A 20,329-nucleotide genomic window follows, 5' to 3' on the forward strand; every position below is an offset into this window, starting at 1 on the left:
TCTCTCCATCTGGCCACCTAATCATCCCCCCCATGTAATTGGCTCAACGATTCCTCCCTCCCCACCTCAAGCTGATGTGTGGTGAGCGTTCTGGTGCAAAATGGCTGCCGTGCATTGCTCAGGTGGGTGCTACACGTTAGTGGTGGTTGAAGTGACTTTCCCCCCTTCACTGTGAAGCACTTTGGGTGTCTTGATAAAGTCTTATATAAATGTAATCCATTATTATCTTTTTTTTCTATATTTATTCTCTGTGCTTAGCCAGATTTCTGCCAACACTGATAATAAATACATGCAAGCAACTGCGACCACCATTGTTAAGCTAAATCTCTTTCTCTTTATTACACACAAACTCCTCAACTAAACAACAAAGGAAAATTGGCAGAATAAGTGACTTAGGAAGCAACATTAAACACTGTTTAAGCCTTACACAGTGCTTTTGCTGGAATATTAATAGTGTGTTTGTCCTTGCTTTGCAGATGTTAAGGTTTAAAGTGAAATGAAACTATTTTAAAATATTCATTACTTAAGTTGGCTGTCTCTTTGTCTAGGCCTTCCAACTTACGGAGTAGCAGCTTCCCCCAGCTTTCTGAAGGAACTCAAAGTGACCAATGGAGGGAACGATATGCTCAACATAAGCTGGGCTGTCAACGTCGATGGTAGGACTTAACAATGCTCACAGTCTTTATATGGGAAAAGTGCTGTATCTTATGGTTGTTGAACAAGTCATCATCTATTATTGGACTCATTTGCATCAATCAATTGATTATATCTCCACACTGCCACATTTTGGTACTTTTAAACAATTTGCATACAGTAGCTGTGAGCGGGCTCATTTTTGAGATGGTCCCACCAAATTTGAGTGTTGTTAAACAAACTAGCCTGATTAACTAGAAATTATTCTAACTCAGAAATTATTGGCATCTTTATCTTAATTGCATGTTTCATCCTGTCTTTTTGCAGCCACGGTTGACTATTTGACAGGCGCTTGTGTCATAATCAATGGGGAAATAAACATTTGTACATACAGTCCACCCTTGGCCAAGGTAGATCTCAAAGGATTTAAGCAGGTACAGCATCTAATGACACACGTAGTCACAATAATCACTGGTGGATACTAACAAGTTTAACAAGGTGGATGGTGGTACGGAGCAGGGCATTGTTACCCTACATTTACATGTTAAGCATTCAGCTGACCAAGCCTGATCTGCTATAGGTTGCATTTTCAGACTGCTAACATTACAAGCATCCATTCGTGTGGATGACAATTATCAAATTCAAGTTTAGGTTCAAGTTTACATGTACTAGGATTTTGTCTTGGCTGGATCCTCAACATAAAGATACAGGATGTGAACGCAACTTTTCAAAAGGGGAAAAAAACTGCAACATCTGGGATTATTTAAAAAGTAAAACACAAACATCTAATTTGTATCTAAATAAGGGATTGGTGGGTGCTGGGTATCAGTGAGAAGTACAGTGTACTGTAGATTGTGCCCTCAGACTGCATTCTTGACCCCAGAATTAGTATGAAAAGGGAAGCACTGTGAGTGAGAGTAAATAAAGAAAGACAAGTTTTATTTTTCTTTTAAAATGTGATAAGAGGAAAGAAGGAAATATTTTTCTTGTAATTTCCTTGACATCAGTAAGTACAAAAACAGGCATGTTCATTGATTCAATTTAACTGAACAACCAAAGATAATTAAGCAGTGGCTCTTATCTGGATAGGTTTTATAAAGAACAATCTGATCATGACCTTTGCATCTACACCTGGTATTTTTATGCATGCTTATTGTCAGCATTGTGTCCACATTGTGATCAGATCTCAGTTTTGCAAAGAACAGAAATGGCTTGGAAAGTTAGAAAGAAAGAAAAGAAGAAAACCACTTTATTTTTGTCATCCTAAAGTTGTTTGGTTACAATGAAATTTGTCTTCTGAATTCAACCCATCCTATTGTACTGGAGCAATGGGCAGCTGTGGTGCAGCGCCCGGGGACCAACTCCAGTTCTTTTTCCTATTGCTTTGGTTGGGGGCACAGACAGGAGTATCAACCCTAACATGCATGTCTTTTTGATGGTGGGAGGAAGTCAGAGCACACGGAGGAAACCCACACAGACACGGGGAGTAAATTCAAACTACACAGAAAGGACCTGGGGTTTGAGCCTTCGACCTTCTTGCTGTGAGGCAACAGTGCTAACCACTGGGCCACCATGCTGTGGAGCACAGGAAAGAGAAATTTAGAAGTTTGTCATAAAAAACAATATTCAACTTTTTTTTCCTTGAAGGAGTCATTTTAAAAACTCAGATGCATCAGAAACAGCAAGTAGTTTTGCTGCAGTCATGTTGCTGTAAAATACTGTGACTTGTTTACTATTGTGAGAGTGGTTCACGCCAGAGTTTGGTAAGTCTGAGTAAATGGCAACTTTCAGAATTAGCCACTATTCATTTAACTTTGGCGATGATGTTTCTACCACCTGATCTGTACTTTCTTACTAACACTGCATGGATTACATTTACTCCTGGTAATTTCTGGAGACCCAATCCCAATGCAAACCAGACTACAGTGCTTTTGGAGTTGGTCTGGTAGATCCGATCACTTCCTGAGCCCAATGCATGCTATGTGCATCTAAATCTTGCGTTAATGTGTTTTTCCTTATCCAAATAGTGTATCCAGATACAAATCGCATTATGATACCAGGTGTAAATAAACCAGACCAATTTCCGATGGATTCTACTGTACCTGTCAGCCAACAAGGCCAAAACACATTACATGTAAATTTCAAACACTCACAAATTACGTAGTGACTTTCAATAAACACTCCACATGTTACATTTGTAGCATGTGAGTGTGGCATAAAAATATACAAGTTTGTATTTTTGTATTTATGAGGAATAAAAATGTTTGCAATTCAACTGGAATCACGGTCTAATATGCACCCATTTGTGCTTGTTGTCACACTTCTGTGTGTGTTTGTGGGGATGTATGCACACCAATCATCCATTAAAAGTACCTGCCTAATATTGTGTAGGTCCCCTTGGCTGCCAAAACAGCTCTGACCCATCGAGGCATGGACTCCACAACACCTCTGACGGTGTCTTCTGGTATCTGGCACCAAGACATTAGCAGCAGGTCCTCTATGTCCTGCAAGTTGTGAGGTGGGGCCTCCATGGATTGGACTTGTTTTTCCAACACATCCCACAGATGCTCAATTGGTTAGATCTGGGGAGTTTGGAGGCCAAGGCAACACCTTGAATTCTTTGTCATGTTCCTCAAACCATTCCTGAACAATTTTTGCAGTGTGGCAGGGTGCATTATCCTGCTGAAAGAGGCCACTGCCATCAGGGAATACTGTTGCTATGAAGGGATGTTACCTGGTCTGCAATGATGTTTAGGTAGGTGGTATATATCAAAGTAACATCCACATGAATGCCAGGACCCAAGGTTTCCCAGAAGAAACTGGGCAGAGTGGCCCAGTGGTTAGCGCTGTCGCCTCACAGCAAGAAAGTCCTGGGTTTGAACCCCAGGGTTGTCCAACCTTGGGGGGGGGTCATCCCAGGTCATCCTCTGTATGGGGTTTGCATGTTCTCCCCATGTCTGCAGTAGGTTTTCTCCGGGTGCTCCGGTTTCCCCCACCATCAAAAGAAACATGCATGTTAGGGTTTATATTCCTGTCTATGCTCCGCCAGCTTGCCTCCTTCCCATAGTGCATCCCACTGCCATCTCTTCCCCATGTAAATGATGTACATGCAACTGGTTGCCCACTCGATGTAAAAGGAAAGGTAATTCATCAGACCAGGCCACCTTCCATTGCTCCATGGTCAAATTCTGACATTCACATGGCCATTGTAGGAACTTTCGGCGATGAACAGGGGTCAGCATGGGTACTCTTGACTCGTCTGCGGCTACACAGCCCCATACACCGCAAGCTGCAATGCAATGTTTGCTTTGACATCTGTCTATCATAGCCAGCATTAACTTTTTCATCAATTTGAACTACATTAGCTGTTCTGTAGAATCAGACCAGACAGGCTAGCCTTTGTTCCCCACATGCATCAATGAGCGTTGGGTGCCCATGACCCTGTTGCTGGTTCACCAGTTGTCTTGACTTGGACCACTTTTGGTAGGTTAGTGACCACTGCATACAGGGAACACCCCACAAGACCTGCAGTTTTGGAGATGCTCTGACCCAGTCATCTAGCCATCACAATTTGGCCCTTGTCAGATTCGTTCAGATCCTTACGCTTGCCAATTTTTTCCTGTTTCCAACACATAAACTTCAAGAACTGACTGTTCAGTTGCTGCCTAATACATCCCATCCATGCCTCCACTTCTCCTAGATCACCACCTTGTTGTGGTGGAGAAGCTTGCGTGTACTAATGATCCCAAGAGCTATGCTGTCTGGAACTTGGCTCCTGGTAGGGTCACCCCAAGGCGACTAGGTCAAGGGGGAGGTTCCAGACAATGTGCAGTCCAGCAAAGACCTCAGTGGTGGAACTGGTGGAAGACAATGCCAGTGAAAGCAGATGAAGGCTGCAACAGAGGGTGGTCCCCAATCGTCTTGGTTCTCCATGCCATTGGACTCTGGCCACCCCCTGCCAAGGACCATGTGGTGGCTGCAGATGCATCAGCCACTCCACGTAAAAAGCTGTCACGCGCAGGCATCCTCATACTTGACACTGTGTGACCGCCAATGATGATGATGAATATATCCCACCCCTCGACAGGTGCCATTGTAATGAGATAATCAATGTTATTCACTAACCTGTCTGTGGTTTTAATGTTTTGGATGATATAAATGTGTGTGTGTGAGATCAGATCAAGCCTTTACTCTCAGATTTGTTGTCGTCATCCTAATCAGTTTTTTTTTCTTGAACACAGGTGTGGTTTAATTACTCAGTGCCTGCACCTACTGGCTTCACTGTTGTAGAAGTTGCCAATCACCCATTTCCTTCGTTTGGTCAAGATATTGCATACAAAGCCACAACCATCATGATGAAGCCATGTAAAGTACTTTATTTATTTATTTATTTACTGACGTTGTTTTTCTTTTGTTGGGTTTATAAAAAAGACAAGTCTGTTTCTCTTATGTCGGTCTTCTACTACTACTACTACTACTACGACTTTCAGCTGCTCCCATTTGGGGTCGCCACAGCAGATCATCCGTGTCCATTTCTTCCTGTCCTCTGCATCTTCCTCTGTCACACCAGCCACCTTCATATCCTCCCTCACCACACCTATAAACCTCCTTTTTGGCACTCCTCTTTCCCTCTTCCCTGGCAGCTCCATATTCAGCATCCGTCTCCCAGTATACCCAGCATCTCTCCTCTGCACATGTCCAAACTATCTCAATCTCTCCTCTCTTGCTTTGTCTCCAAACCGTCCAACCTAAGTGGTCCCTCTAATATACTCATTCCTAATCCTGCCCTTCTTCATCACTCCCAAATAAAATCATAGCATCTTGAGCGCTGCCACCTCCAGCTCTGCCTCCTGTCTTTTCATCAGTGCCACTGTCTCCGAACCATATAACATAGCTGGTCTCACTACCATCTTGTAAACTTTCCCTTTAACTCTTGCTGGTACCCTTCTATCACAAACCACTCCTGACACTCTTTTCCGACCCACTCCACCCTGCCTACGCTTTCTTCTTCACCTCTCTTTCACATTCCCCATTACATTGAACAGTTGACCTCAAGTATTTAAACTCGTCTACCTTCGTCACTTCTACTCCTTGCATCCTCGTCATTCTGCTGTCTTCCCTGTCGTTCACACATATGTACCCTGTCTTGCGCCTACTGACTTTCATTCCTCTTCTCTCCAGTGCATACCTCCACCTCTCCAGCCTCTCCTCAACCTGCACCCTACTCTTACTACAGATCACAATGTCAACCACGAACATCAAAGTCAACGGAGACTCCTGCCTGATCTAGTTCATCAAACTGTCCATCACCATTGAAAAAAAGAAAGGGCTCAGAGCCTATCCTTGATGTAATCCCACCTCCACCTTGAACCCATCCGTCATTCCTACTTCACACCTCACCACTCTCACACTGCCCTCATACATATCCTGCACCACTCTTACATACTTCTCTGCCACTTCCGACTTCCTCATACAATAGCACACCTTCTCTCTTGGCACCCTGTCATATGCTTTTCTAAATCCACAGACACAATGTAACTCCTTCTGACCTCATCTATACTTCTCCATCAACATTTTCAAAACAAACATCACATCTGTAGTGCTCTTTTATGGCATGAAACCATACTACTGCTCACTAATCATCCCCTCTCTTCTTAACCTAGCTTCCTCTACTTTTTCCCATATCTTCATGCTGTGGTTGATCAATTTTATATCGCTGTGGTTACTACAGCTCTGCACAGCACCCTTATTCTTGAAAATCAGTACCAGTATGCTTCTTCTCCACTCCTCAGGCATCCTCCCACTTTCAAAGATTGTGTTAAACAATCTAGTTAAAAACTCCACTGCCTTCTCTCACAAACATCTCCATGCCTCCACAGGTATGTGGTGGCATGGAGATGTTTATGAAAAACAGCCTTTCCATTTTTTATCCTCTTCATAGCTGCCCTCACTTCCTCCTTGTTAATCCACCACACTTCCGGAATCATTATCCCCCACATCATCCAACCTTCTCTCTCTCTCGCTAATTTTCTTCATTCATCAGCCACTCAAAGTACTCCTTCCACCTTCCCAACACACTCTCCTCGCTTATCAGCACATTTCCACCTTTATCCTTCATCGCCTTAACCTGCTGCACATCCTTCCCAGCTCAGTCCCTCTATCTAGCCAATTGGTACTAGTCCCTTTCTCTTTCCTTGGTGTCCAACCTCTCATACAACTCACCACACACCTTTTCTTTTGCCTTCGCCACCTCTCTAGATCACTAGATCTCCTTGTACGCCTGTCTAATTTCTTCATCTCTCTCTGAATATCCCACTTCTTCTTTGCCAACCTCTTCCTCGCATACTTTTCTGTACTTCATCATTCCACCAACAAGTCTCCTTGTTGTCCTTCCTCTGTCCAGATGACAAACCAAGTACCTGCCTAGCTGTCTCCCTCACTGTTTCTGCAGTGGTTGCCCAGCCATCCGTCAACTCTTTGCTACCACCCAGTGCCTGTCTTAACTCCTCCCTGAACTCCACACAAAAGTCTTTCTTCTTCAACTTCCACCTTGGCTCTGCCTTCACTCTCTTCCTCTTCTAGGTCTCCAAAGTAATCCTACAGACCACCATCCAATGCTGCCTAGCTACGTTCTCCTGTCACCACCTTGCAGTCTCCATTCCCTTTCAGATCACGCCTCCTGCATAAGATATAGTCCACCTGTGTGCACTTTTCTCCCCTCTTATATCACCCTGTTCCTCCCTCTTCTTGAAATATGTATATTCACCACAGCCATTTCCATCCTTTTTGCAAAATCCACCACCATCTGTCCTTCCACAGTCTTTTCCTTGACACCATACCTACCCATCACCTCCTCATCACCTGTGTTCCCTTCATCAACATGCCCATTGAAGTCCCTCCAATCACCACTCTCTCCTTCTTGGGTACCCGCTCCACCACTTCATTCAACTCACTCCAGAATTCTTCTTTCTCTTCCATCTCACACCCGACTTGCGGGACATATGCGCCGATAACTTTCATCATCACATCTTCGATTTCCATCTTCATACTCATCACTCTGTCTGACACTCTCTTCACCCCAACACACTCTTGACATACTCTTCCTTTAGAATTACCCCTATACCATTTCTCCTCCCATCCACACCATGGTAGAAGAGTTTGAACCCACCTCCAACGCTCCTGGCCCTTACTCCTCTTCCATCTGGTCTCTTGTACACACAGTATATCTACCTTCCTTCACTCCATCATATCAACCAGCTCTCTCCCTTTACCCGTCATAGTGACAACTTTCAAAGTTACGACTCTCACCTCTACACTGCTACCCTTCCTCCTCTCCCGCTGGACATGCCTTCCCCCTGTCCTTCTCCTTCACCTGGCAGTAGCATAGTTTCCACCAGCAACCTGCTGGCCAACAGTACTGATGGCGGTCGTTGGTAATCTGGGCCTCGACTGATCCGGTATGGAAATCTGATTTATGATCTGAATATTTGATTTGGCAAAGGTTTTATGCCAGATGCCCTTCCTGATGCAGCCCTCCCCATTTATTCAGGCTTGGGATTCCACTAAGAGTGCACTGGCTTGTGAATCCTCAGTGGCTAGGTTTTTCTCTTATCTCGGTCTGACGCCAATGAGTTCTTTAAATGAAGACATCATAACATGGCTTATATTAAAATGTCATAAAAATCTATGTCCCTGTTTTGACAGCAACCGATGACTATGACCCTACAGATAAATGATTTTGTTTTTTTGTTTTTTTGTTTGTATGTCTATATATCTGTATGTGTGTGTATATTTGAGTTTATGAGTCAGTGAATCAGTAAGTGAGTGAGCATTCTGAACTCAGAAAATTGTTAAATTGCAACACTGAGTAGCACATTAAATATGTAATAGCCTTTTTAAAATCATTACATTTTGATGTCTGTCTGCAGATGGAACTCCCCTCTCTGACAGCCCTGTCACAGGTATTTCACTTTTACAGTAAGCATATGCCTACAGCTTCATCTCACATACGTCTTCTTCTTCTTTCAGCTTGTTCCCTGTTTCTCAGGGGTTGCCACAGCAGATTTTTGCCCTTCATAGCTTTCTGTCTGAGACATCCCTCTCCTGCAGTCCAACCCTCCTCATGTCCTCCTCTATCTGGTCTCTCCATCTTTTCTTTGGTCCTCCTCTTTTTCTTTTGCCAGGTATTTCCCAGGTCCAATACCTTCTTTGCTATATAGTATATGCCTCCTCTCTGTACATGTCCAAACCATCTCAATCTTATCTCTCTCAACTTCTCATCCATTCCTCTGATCTTGAATGCAACTCTCACTTCTTCATTGCTCTTCCAGTCTTTTCTAGTCACTCCCAGGAACCAATGCAGCATGTTCATCTCTGCTACCAGTAATTTAGATTTGAGCCTCTCTGTTTTTGTCACTGCTTCCATACCATAGAGCATGGCAGGGATAACCATAGATTTGTATATTTTGCCCTTTACCCTCAATGGCATTCTTTTGTCACAAAGTACTCCAGCTACCATTCTCTATGAATTCTACCCAGATTGTGTCCTTTTCTTGACTTCCTTCTATCCACCGCTTTCTTTCTGTGCTGTCAGTCCTAAGTACTTGAATTCATTAACTTCTGGGATGTCTTCTCCTCCTAAGGCCAGTCCTGGACTTTCTACTTGCTTATTTGTATACAGGTACTCAGTCTTTGTTCTGCTGATCTTTAGTCCTCTAATCCCTAGCGCTTCTCTCCGATCTTCAAGATCTCTCTCCAACCTTTCCTTGTCCTCATTTGCTAGCACGATGTCATCAGCAAACATCATGCTCCATGGTGGCTCTTTCTTAAGATGTTCTGTGAGGCTGTCCATCAGTATCACAAACAGGAAAGTGTTCAACGCTGATTGTTGATGCAGTCCTACCTTTATCTCAAATTCACTTGTTGTTCCCACTGCACATCAAACTACAGTCTTATAGTCCCTGTACATGTCCTGAATTATGCTGATGTAATTTTCTGCCACTCCCTTCGCCCTCAGGCAATACCACAACTCATCTCTTGGTACTCTGTTGTATGTCGTTTGTCATATGTCGTCCAAATCAATAAATACGCAGTCCAATTCTTTCTGTCCTTCAATGCATTTTTCAGCTAAGGTCCTGAGTACAAATATTGCATCTGTGGTACTTCTTCCAGGCATAAATCCAAATTGTTCTTTCCCTATAGTCACTTCCTTCCTAAGTCTCACTTCAATCACTCTCTCCCATAACTTCATTGTATGTCCCGTCAATTTTATGCCTCTGTAGTTGCAATTTTGAGAATCACCTTCTTTCTTGTAAATTGGTACCAATGTGATATATGATAATATAATAACTAATATATGGTCTCTCTCCATTCATCTGGTATTCATCTGGTAGAGTCTGTATTATGTTGTTAAAGAGTCTAGTCAGGAACTGTATGCCAGTATCACCCAAGTATTTCCAGACTTCTGCTGATATATTGTCCGATCCCACAGCTTTTCCATTTTTCATTTGTTGCAATGCTTTTATCACCTCATCCCTTGTAATCTCTCCCACGTCCTCTTCATTCCTTGGCGGTTCATCTGTCCTTCTCTGTTATTCTCTTTATTTGGTGACTGAAATAATCCCCCCCATCTCTGTAAAATATTCTCATTTTTTGAAAGTACTCTTCCATCTGTGTCCTTGATCAGTTTTACTTGTTCAACATCTCTGCTTGCTCTGTCTCTCTGTTTGGCTAATCTATATATATATATATATATAATTCTCTCCTTCCCTTGTCTCTGCAGTGCTGCACTTCTTCCCTCCCACCACCAACCTCCCCTTCCCTACTTTTTACCCCTTGAGATTCTCCTAGCACTTGCCTGCCTGCTTCCCTTCATCCTTCTGCTGTTCTGTCCTAATCTAGAGGGAATCTATCTCACAACAACTCTCCTACCTTCCTCCTAAAGCTTTCTCTACAAGGTTCTTCTTTCATCTTCCACCATTGAATCTTCCATGCTACTGGTCTTTGTACTATTCTGTGATTGCTCTATCAGTGGTCTATGTTGTTTTGTTACACACTTGCTTGGTATTACTTTGCAATTTACAGTTTCCCTCAAGTGCCACTTTCTGTATAAAATGTAGTTTATCTGCATAGTTCTGCCCCCACTCTTGTAGGTTTCTGTCTGATTTTCTCTCTTTTTGAAATATGTATTAACTAGCCATATAATTCCTTGTAGTAAAATCAACTATTGACTCCCCACCTGCATTTCTCATTCCAAACCTGAATTTTCCCATGACATCCTCATCACTACTATTTCATTCTCCTACGATTCCATTCAAGTCTGCTCCAATAAAAATGTTCATCACCTGGTATACCTGCCATTATATTGTCCAGTTGTCTCCAGAAATTCACCTTTTCTTCCTCATCGCAACCCATTTGTGGTGCATACAAACTTGTTATATTTGCCAGATGTCCATACAAATCCAACCTCATCCAAACCAGACTATCTGATTCCCTCTTTACTTCTATGACTTTCTGTTGTAGCTCTCTGTCTAGGATTATTCCCACACCATTCCTTTTACTGTCTGTCCCATGGTAGTGTATCTTATCTCCCCCAATCTCTCTTGCCTTGCTTCCTTTCCTCTTTGTCCCCTGAACACACATCACTTGTATTCTTCTCCTGTTCATCATGCCTGCTATTTCTCTCCCTCTGCTTGTCATTGTCCCAACATGAAGTGTGACCATTCTAAAAGCTTTCTTCTTCAGTTGTCTCTTCTCTCTTTTCTGTCTTGGTTGTATCCCTCATCTGCTCTGTCTTTTCCTACGTTCCCCAACTGGTCCATAGTTTCCATTAGTACCCTGTGAGAGCACAGCACCATTGGCGTTCGTTGTTAACCCAGGCCTCGACACCGTGTGTGTGTGTGTGTGTGTGTGTGTGTGTGTGTGTGTGTGTGTGTGTGTGTGTGTGTGTGTGTGTGTGTGTGTGTGTGTGTGTGTGTGTGTGTGTGTGTGTGTGTGTGTGTGTGTGTGTGTGTGTGTGTGTGTGTGTGTGTGTTTTCCCATAAACTGGGCATTATGAATCAAATAAAACCATTGGATAGACACTAAATCACCACCTTATTGAGATCTTATATTTCGGTCTGAGTGAGACAAGTAAACAATTATTTCTCTCAACCATTTGAGAAGAATGAGGGGATAATCTAAATATCATGTTGGTATTTAACCTCAGTTATGTCTATGTGGAGAACTATGTGGGATAAAGAAGAGATTTATTTGTCTTTCTGATTTGCTTTTCCTCTGGGAAAATCTATGCAGTCGGCGATTAAAACCCGTTGACTTTTCCCTCTTCCTGTTTGCTTATAGTACAGGGTACACCGTTTGGAACGGATGGTGTTCCACGGAGTGAAGTTTTTCCACGAAGTGAAGATTCCTCTCCAAGCGTGGAGGTGGTCATTTTAGCTGGAGTGACTTGTTTTTTGGTGCTAACTTCCTGCTTCATATTCTGTAAGTAGAATACTGTTCAAATCCTGTGCTCCATTTTCTAATGAAATTGTAGAATTGTATAACCAAAGTGAAGCCCATTTAATAATAATAATAAGAAGTTAAACTTATATAGCACTTTTATAACACTCAGTCGCATTTGATTCACTCTCGCAATTGATCACAGCAACAGAATGTTATATGTTTTCTCTGACACACACTGTGTGTGTGTGTGTGTGTGTGTGTGTGTGTGTGTGTGTGTGTGTGTGTGTGTGTGTGTGTGTGTGTGTGTGTGTGTGTGTGTGTGTGTGTGTGTGTGTGTGAGAGAAATAGAGGGCTCTTTTTTCATAAACCTGGATGCAAGCGCAGGTGTACATGGGCATGTCCACTATATTTTTACCAGCAATGCAAGCACACCCCTGGTGCAGTATGGTGCAGTTGGGGAAAAAAGGATTGGAGTAGGATGAATACATTTAAACGGGTGGAGTTTGGGCAGGCTTCAACTTGGCCAATCGAATCAGCTCTTCTTATACCCTGTACCATCACCAATCCATTCCTATAGATTATGACCATACAAAATAAACATAATTTAAAGTCGCACACAAGAAAATCAGGTAACACTTTAGTATGGGGAACGTAGTCACCATTAATTAGGTGCTTATTAGCATGCAAATTAGCAACATATTGGCTCTTAATTGGTCATTATTACGTACTCATTAATGCCTTATTCTGCATGGCCTTATTATACAACCAGTAAGCCATTAACTATGAGTTTTCCCTCTATAACCTCAGAATTATTGCTTATTAGTAGTACCATCTCAATATGCTTTGCTTAGTATGGACTTTATAAGGTGGTAGTACCACAAGAAGAGTTATTCTCCCTTACTAACACTTAATGAATATGGTCTGTTTTTACATAACAAAACACAAAACTACAACTGTTAATAGTGTTAAATTACTGTAAATTAAGTTTTTGTTACTTAGAATATGTTCCCCATACTAAAGTGACATCTTGATCATTACTAATTCACTAGTAATTAAGTTTTTTTATGTTCCCCATACTAAAGTGTTACCGAAAATCATTATTCAACAGCCTGGCTTACACAACTAACAAACTGACTTCAGTGTCATCAGGTCATGTACAAGCCTACAGAGATTGACAATGGGCACAATAGTTTAGTCTAGAGCCTGATTTGGGGTGGATTTTCATGTCTTGATCCCATGACTCAATAAAAATATTTTCTCATGTCCCGTGACGGCTGGCGATGATATTGGGTGGGTGGGCTAACAACACATAGTATACCCATCTATAGTTCACGCTGCATTAACAGCAACATAACATCTGAGATACCAAGTTAGAGCAACAACACATGTACCTTGTTATAGCAAGTGCTCTCTACAACAACACTATAGAGAAGTATAAGAATGGCCCAATGCCAAAAAACTCACACACACACACACACACACACACACACACACACAATGTGGCTATTTTTCTCTGTACACATTAGCACATGCCATTTTAACAAGAACAACATATGCAGGAATGATGGAGTGATATGCTACATGATAGAACAGAATGCAGAATCATGTAGCCTACAATGCCAGAAAAGGGCTCACCTAAGGATGCACAACAAAACGTGTCCCGACTGAAACGACTGCCAATAAGTACTGGCACTGTTTTTAATCACAACTGTTTTGCAACACATTGTATCAAACATGTCCCGAATAAAACAATTTGGTAAGCACAGCAAAAATAACGGTCATTATAGAAGAGAGACGAGCAATATGTAGACAGGAACGCTAAACATGTCTGATGGTCTTTTGAGAGGTCTACAGGCTTGGGCCTACCTTATTTGAAGAGAAGCTCACATCGACGACCTTTCTGGGATGCAAACAGATTAATCACCATGTCATTAAACTCTGGTGATTTTGGGATGAAGTCCCGCTCAACAGACAGCATAGCCAGGGCGTTCAGCCTACCCTGTCCCATAGTACTTTGGAGGAATGATTTGATCCTCTTAAGTGTACTGAAACACCTCTCTGACTCTGCAGATGGCATGGGGGTTGTGATGGCTATTTGTGTTAATTTCAATGTTTCAGAAAAAGTGCTCTGAAGATTGTTCTCAGATTGTTCCCCGAGCACAATCACACACTGGCTTACACACGCCACACCGGTTGTCTCATCAGCTTGCACAGCCGCAAATGGTGCCTGCGATATTTCATCAGCCAATTTTTGTCCATAAATGACTAACATACAATCAAGCAACTCATTTTGGCTTGTCTTAGATGTGTACTTGGCAACCTGTGTGTTTGACAGGTGATCGGCTAACTGGCTATCCAAAAAGAGAACTGGTCAACGAAGTCCAGAAACACACCCTGCTGGAGTGAAATCGGAGATTCTTCAGACCCCCACAGAGCTAGCTCATGTGCTCCACAAAATTTAATACAGTCCACAATCCATGTTTCTTTACCAGCTCGTTGTGTCTCTGTATAGAGATGCGGCGGCCCTCATCAAGTTGACAGTCGATGTTAACTTTACTCAGCATTGATAGCGTTATGCTAGTTCCAATGTGACTTGTGCTGCATCCATGTTTCCTAATTTTGTCGAATAAATGTTTCAAATCCACAATTCCTTGTTGGGTCCAAGCCATGTCTCCCCCAAAAAGCAAGCACGGGCAACAGAAAAGTGAATTCTTAGCTACATTTGACGTTAGCCAGTCTTTTCGTTGAAACCAAGTAACACAAAACTTGCGATTTTGCCGTTTGTCCTTTTGTGTTATTTGAACATCGTTTGGACGAATTGTCCCCAGTCTCTTCACTTCCGATTTTTCCTCCAAAGACACTGAACAAAATGGATGAGAAAGTAAATAATCCACCTCATTCATGCCAATTCCCGTGGCCTCCATTGCCACAGTTGCTCACTTTTCTCCCTTCCCACTCTCACACTAGACTGTGCTGTCACTGGTCAAAAGTCAGTGACCTGTGGGCTGATTGAATTTAGCCCAAATGATCAGCAAATCAAGGGGGCATACTAAGACTCCTGTCACTCACATAACACGAAGATGAATGGAAGCTGATGCAATTGTGTTTGGGCTGTAAAAAATTAGCCAATTTAGATGAGTTAGTTTGTGTTTTTTCTTGTGAGTATTTAGTGCTGTTGCTGATCTTAGGTTCCACCAAAATTTTAAAATAATCTGTTCTAAGGTTTTTTAACAACAATTTTCTCATCTTTATTGTAAAAGATAGTGAGGACTTAGCCCTGTTAGCCTGTTTATACCAGCCGTCCCTGCTCATGTCCTACTCACAGGATTGATAGTGAAATTGACTCCTGTCCTAATGGAATTCCAAGGGAGTCTCAACCAGATGTTTGGCTCTTGTACAGACAGTTTGTGCTTGTGAGTTTGGACCAGAAAAAAACATTCACTTTGTCAAGTTAGGTTTGAATTTTCTGTGTGTCATGATGACCGCAAACTGTCTTTGATTCACATCAAATTCAACAGCCACATGTTGACATTGCTGTAAAGAAGTAGCTCACTGAACCTATATTTGTGCTTAGATGTGGTCCGTGCCGGTGTTATATAATTTTCTGACTCCCTGACTCTCCCACAGAATCTGACTCCCCTTGGCATGAATGGGTTATGGTTTAGGTTAGGGGATTAGGGTTGCTGGGGGGGGGGATTAGCCTAGCCTTATACCAAGAGTAGTCAGATTCTGCAGGGGAGTCGGAAAATTCTATATCACTGACACGAAACTAGTCAGTAGATTAATTGTTGCAGCAGGCTGTCTTGCTTTTGCTTTTTTTTTTTTTTATCTGCAGTGCAATGCACACAGACACTCATACACTCCCAATCTAGCATCATGGATTCCCAGTTACCTTCTTTTCAACATACAGTCAAATCACAATCTTTCCAATCCCTCAGATAAAGTGTGCAAGACAAAGTGTGCTGTGTCGTCGAGCTTCACCATGCTACCTGCCTCTTTCACGGCTCCTGTCCCCATCCTCCTGGTGTACCCGGTGGAGAATCCAGTCTTCCAGAGGGCTGTGGCGGCTCTGGCAGAGTTCTTGCAGCATCATGGGGGCTGTAATGTAGCCATCGACATGTGGCAACAGGGAAAGATAGCAGAGCAAGGGCCCATGCGGTGGCTGGCAGAGCAGGCCAAGTCTGCAGAGAGGGTGATCATCCTCTGCCCACAGGTGGGAATTGTATTGTAGAAATGTAAGGGTTTGGGAGATGGAGGGTTACATATAGCAGGATTAAATTTTTCACATTGGTAACATTTTTACACCCCGGTTGCTACCCTTTTTAATACCATTATGACATTTGGCCAATAGAGGGGGTTGTTGAGTAGTAGGGGGGGCCCTGTGAGTGACCCACTAAAGTAGGATTAATATTCAAACATTTAGCTGTCTACAAGCATGTGCGATGTGTTGACACTGGTGTGGGAATAAGGAATATAAACAGAAGAACATAACAAAGTGCATGAAAATATTGGGTATATATATCCACTTTGTAATCAAATTCATAGTGTTTTGGGAAGAGCAATGGCTATAGGAGAAGAAGCATGCGTTGAACTGCAACGTCCATGTTTGTATGTTGCACTAATATTGAGTTGATGGAGCATTTCACCAAAAAGCATTAAATATCCTTTCCTGCATGACCAATCATAGCATCTCTGTCTCACAATCACCCAGAAACCACCTCTCCGTGTCACCTTGAAGCAATGTTCATGTTTGTCTTCGCACAAGCATGCTGTAGCCTTAAACATAATCTGCTATCTGCAGATTTTACCAGTTTGTCATGGTGAAATTAATTGTCAAAGGGTCAATGTAGGCTAAATCACGGATTACATGTAATATGATTATTTTTTCTAAATGCAAGAAATTCGACCTGCTGAGCATAATGAAGTTATATGTAATATTACAAAACTTAGTGATTGTGTTACTGAACTACAGGAGTAATTTGTTATAAATTACTATTTTGAAAATAGACAGCTGGTAAGAAGTGAATGAAGCAAAGTGATTTCTTCAAATGAGATATTAGGTGCTAGGTATCAAGTAAGCGATGTTAGGAATGATGTCATGTCAGTTAGAATTAAGCAAGTAAGTTAGAACACACTGTTTTTTTTGTACCTGGTGGGTTACCTGCATCAAACACAAAGGATGTATAACATAGCATATGAAAACAGAACTGAATAGCCAAGTTGAGGTTGCAGGGGAAGATGAGAAATCTAGTGTACAATAGTTCTCCCCTTTGTAAAGAGCCCAAAATGAAAGCCTAATATGTTTACAGAGCGGAAACTTTTGCAAACATTTGGTCTCAACTAATCAGCTTTTATTTTTATTTTTATATTTTTTAGCGCACAAATATATACGAGTTTATATTGAAAAGGAAATACAAGGGAAAAGATGTGCTGGAGAGGAAACTCAAATGGGTTTATTAAAAGACCTCCCCTAAATTACAAAAAAAAAAGAGGAAAAGAAATACTTGAAGTACAGGAAATGAAAAAGCATACAGACTGTAATGCAGTGTATAGAATTTTGCTCTAATGTGAGCCCTAAAATAACCTACTTTGCCTGGGAAACAATCCATAATTACAGTGATTAGGCATGGGGAAAAGGAAAAACGTCCAAGATTCGATCAAAGAAGGTTGAGTCAGTTCATCTTCAGAGACTGAAGATGTAATTTAGTTGAGTGATGAAACGTATCTGTCAATAAACGTTGTATCCAGATGAACTGATTCAACCTTCTTTGATTTTCTTACCTGGATTATTGAGCATGCATCAAGACATCTAAGATTAGAGTTTACACACCACACATTTTTAGAAAATAATTTAAAAGTCTAGATCTTGACTTTGGATACAACATATATCAGTGATAATGCTGTTGTATAACATGATTGAAATACCGATACACCTCCTGTTGAAATCCTTGCATTTAAATGAATGTTATGTTTTATATCAAACTTTAGAGAGTTGCAGTAATCACTGTAACTCTTGGTTTCTGTTCTGTTCTTGTTGACTCTAGTCGACTCTGTTTTGCTCTGTTTATTCCATTCAGCTCTGCTTTGTTCAATTCCGTTCAGTTGCAGCCCTTCCACTGTCCTCCCAAACATGGTGTCTCAGAGCAGTCCATCCCTGCTGCTGCCCAAGACCTTTACCCTTTGGTTCTTCACATGGTGGCAAGCCACGCTAAGAGCTCCAGTGAACTGGCCAAGTTCTGGGCTGTGCAGTTTGGCAAGCCTCAGGATAAGAAGCATGGTAACCTTCTGGTGGAACTGAGGGCTTGCAAGAAGTTTTGTTTGATGAAGGACTTGGACAAGCTGTACAGGAGTCTCCATTCTCCGTTTCAAGGCTCCAAGAAGACCTTTGGGCTGAAGTGGAAATTAGGGATATCCTATAGTAAAGATAGTACAATCAAGTTAAGAGATGCTGTTGGGCAGCTAGCTAAGTGTGGGCCTAACACTGTAGAGGAGCTGCAACAGTTGAAGGCTGCAATTACCAGTGTATGAAAAACGTGTATTGATAAATTTGGGACTGATAAATATCTTTCAGTTTTACATCTAAAACAGAACCAATGGTGCAATTCATATTATCATGCTAGTAAGTTACTAAATTTTCGCATACTACAAGCCCGCGCGTTCGGTCCCCGTACTGGCCACATGTCTGCCCTGTGATGGCTTGGCGGCCTGTCCAGGATGTCTCCCCGCCTGCTGCCCAATGACTGCTGGGATAGGCTCCAGCATCCCTGCGACCCTGAGAGAGCAGGATAAGTGGTTTGGATAATAGATGGAAGTTACTACATTTTGGCCCTCATCCATTTACAACATACAGACTGTCTTGCTTGATGGATTGTGAAATTTTAGATTACAGGATAATTTCAGTCATTCATTCATTGTCTGTACCCACTTGATTCAATTCAGGGCTGTGGAGGGCTGAGTAGAAGGTGCAGAGACTGCTTGGATAGATAGTCTATGTATGTGTTTGCCCTTAACGATCAGATATTTTTTCCTGTGGGAGCAGCACCTGTAAATCCAATTGCCCCACAACTAATCAGGACTGCTGAATTGGGACATTTGAAGGATGTATGACTTCCAGTTGTTACTTACATATTTTTGTTACAGTTGAGCTTTTGAAAAAGATTGAAATAAAAGTGTAATTCATCACATGGTTATTTTGACAGGTGTTTTGTGCTTGCATATTTTGATTTAGTTAATGGCTCTTTAGATGCATTGAAAAATGATACCAAATTGATGCATCTCAAATCTTAAGTTTCCTTCAGATGAGCTAAGTACGACATAAAAATTCTTTCGGGAATTATTATTATTATTATTATTTGTTATTATTGCTGGTATAGCTAATAATAGTGGTATTGGTTGCACTCTAACCTACAGGCACGCACACACACACACACACACACACACACACACACACACACGCACGGTCATCAGCAAGAAAGATGGCAGTTGTAACAATAGTATTATGTGGTGCTTGTTTCTACATGGACTGTTTTAGAGCTGGCTAGAGTGTTGTTGTTTTTTTTAATTGAATGTTATGAACATACAATCGGCAATTTTCAGACATTCAGCTGTTAAGTGAAATAGACATCCTTATAGAATTTACATTTCTGTGAGTGAAAATGAAAAAAGGTTGATTATCAAAATGAAATATGCAAAGTAAACAAATTAATTAAATTAAAGATAAAGTATCTAAACATGATAAAAAAATAACCTAAATAAAGTCAATTAAAATTGTTCTTTATAATATGACAGTGTGCGTTCACTTTTTTTTGTTCGTCTTAAGTGCTAATATGTCTATGTACATATTGAACTCAACCAGAAAAGCACCAAGGCTTGGGAGGGACCTAGAGAGCCTTGCTTTATGTATGTGAGATAATGGATGGATGGATGGCTAGATGGATGGAAATTTACCAAATGCAAGTATAAGATTTGTCATGTAACTTAATATAGATTTATTTTCACATTCAAATTTAGTAATAATGTCTTTAGGTATAAATATTATAGAATGTCCAGTCTTGTTATATATAAAATTCTCTATATTGCGCCAAAACATAGATGAGGAGGGGCAGTGACAAGACAAATGCATAACCGTTTCTGGCTCAGTGCTACAAAAGGTGCAGTTAAGATCTATGTCAGTAAATTTAGAAATTAATGTGTTACATGGATAGATGTTATGTTAAATTTTAAAATGGATTTCTCTTATTTTATTTGAGATACA

At 41.5% G+C, this 20,329-nt stretch overlaps 1 protein-coding gene across 1 annotated transcript; it reads left to right on the plus strand.

Moving 5' to 3' along the window:
* The first annotated feature begins 1,060 nt into the window (after positions 1-1,060).
* LOC130107065 (interleukin-17 receptor B) lies at positions 1,061-18,603 on the plus strand. Its single transcript, XM_056273464.1, has 6 exons — positions 1,061-1,067; positions 4,875-4,998; positions 8,562-8,594; positions 11,974-12,114; positions 16,014-16,288; positions 18,178-18,603. Exons 2-6 carry the CDS (start codon positions 4,986-4,988, stop codon positions 18,601-18,603), a joined length of 888 nt encoding a protein of 295 aa, XP_056129439.1. The 5' UTR covers positions 1,061-1,067; positions 4,875-4,985.
* The last annotated feature ends 1,726 nt before the right edge of the window (positions 18,604-20,329 follow it).

This window comes from Lampris incognitus, chromosome 2 (genome assembly GCF_029633865.1).
Source record: "Lampris incognitus isolate fLamInc1 chromosome 2, fLamInc1.hap2, whole genome shotgun sequence".
NCBI lineage: Eukaryota > Metazoa > Chordata > Actinopteri > Lampriformes > Lampridae > Lampris > Lampris incognitus.

What these genes read in the sequence shown, in the direction of transcription:
- LOC130107065 (XM_056273464.1), top strand. An exon ending in CTCTGACAGCCCTGTCACAG is followed by an intron (nt 8,595 to 11,973) that starts GTATTTCACTTT and finishes GTTTGCTTATAG; the next exon opens with TACAGGGTACACCGTTTGGA. An exon ending in AACTTCCTGCTTCATATTCT is followed by an intron (nt 12,115 to 16,013) that starts GTAAGTAGAATA and finishes CCAATCCCTCAG; the next exon opens with ATAAAGTGTGCAAGACAAAG.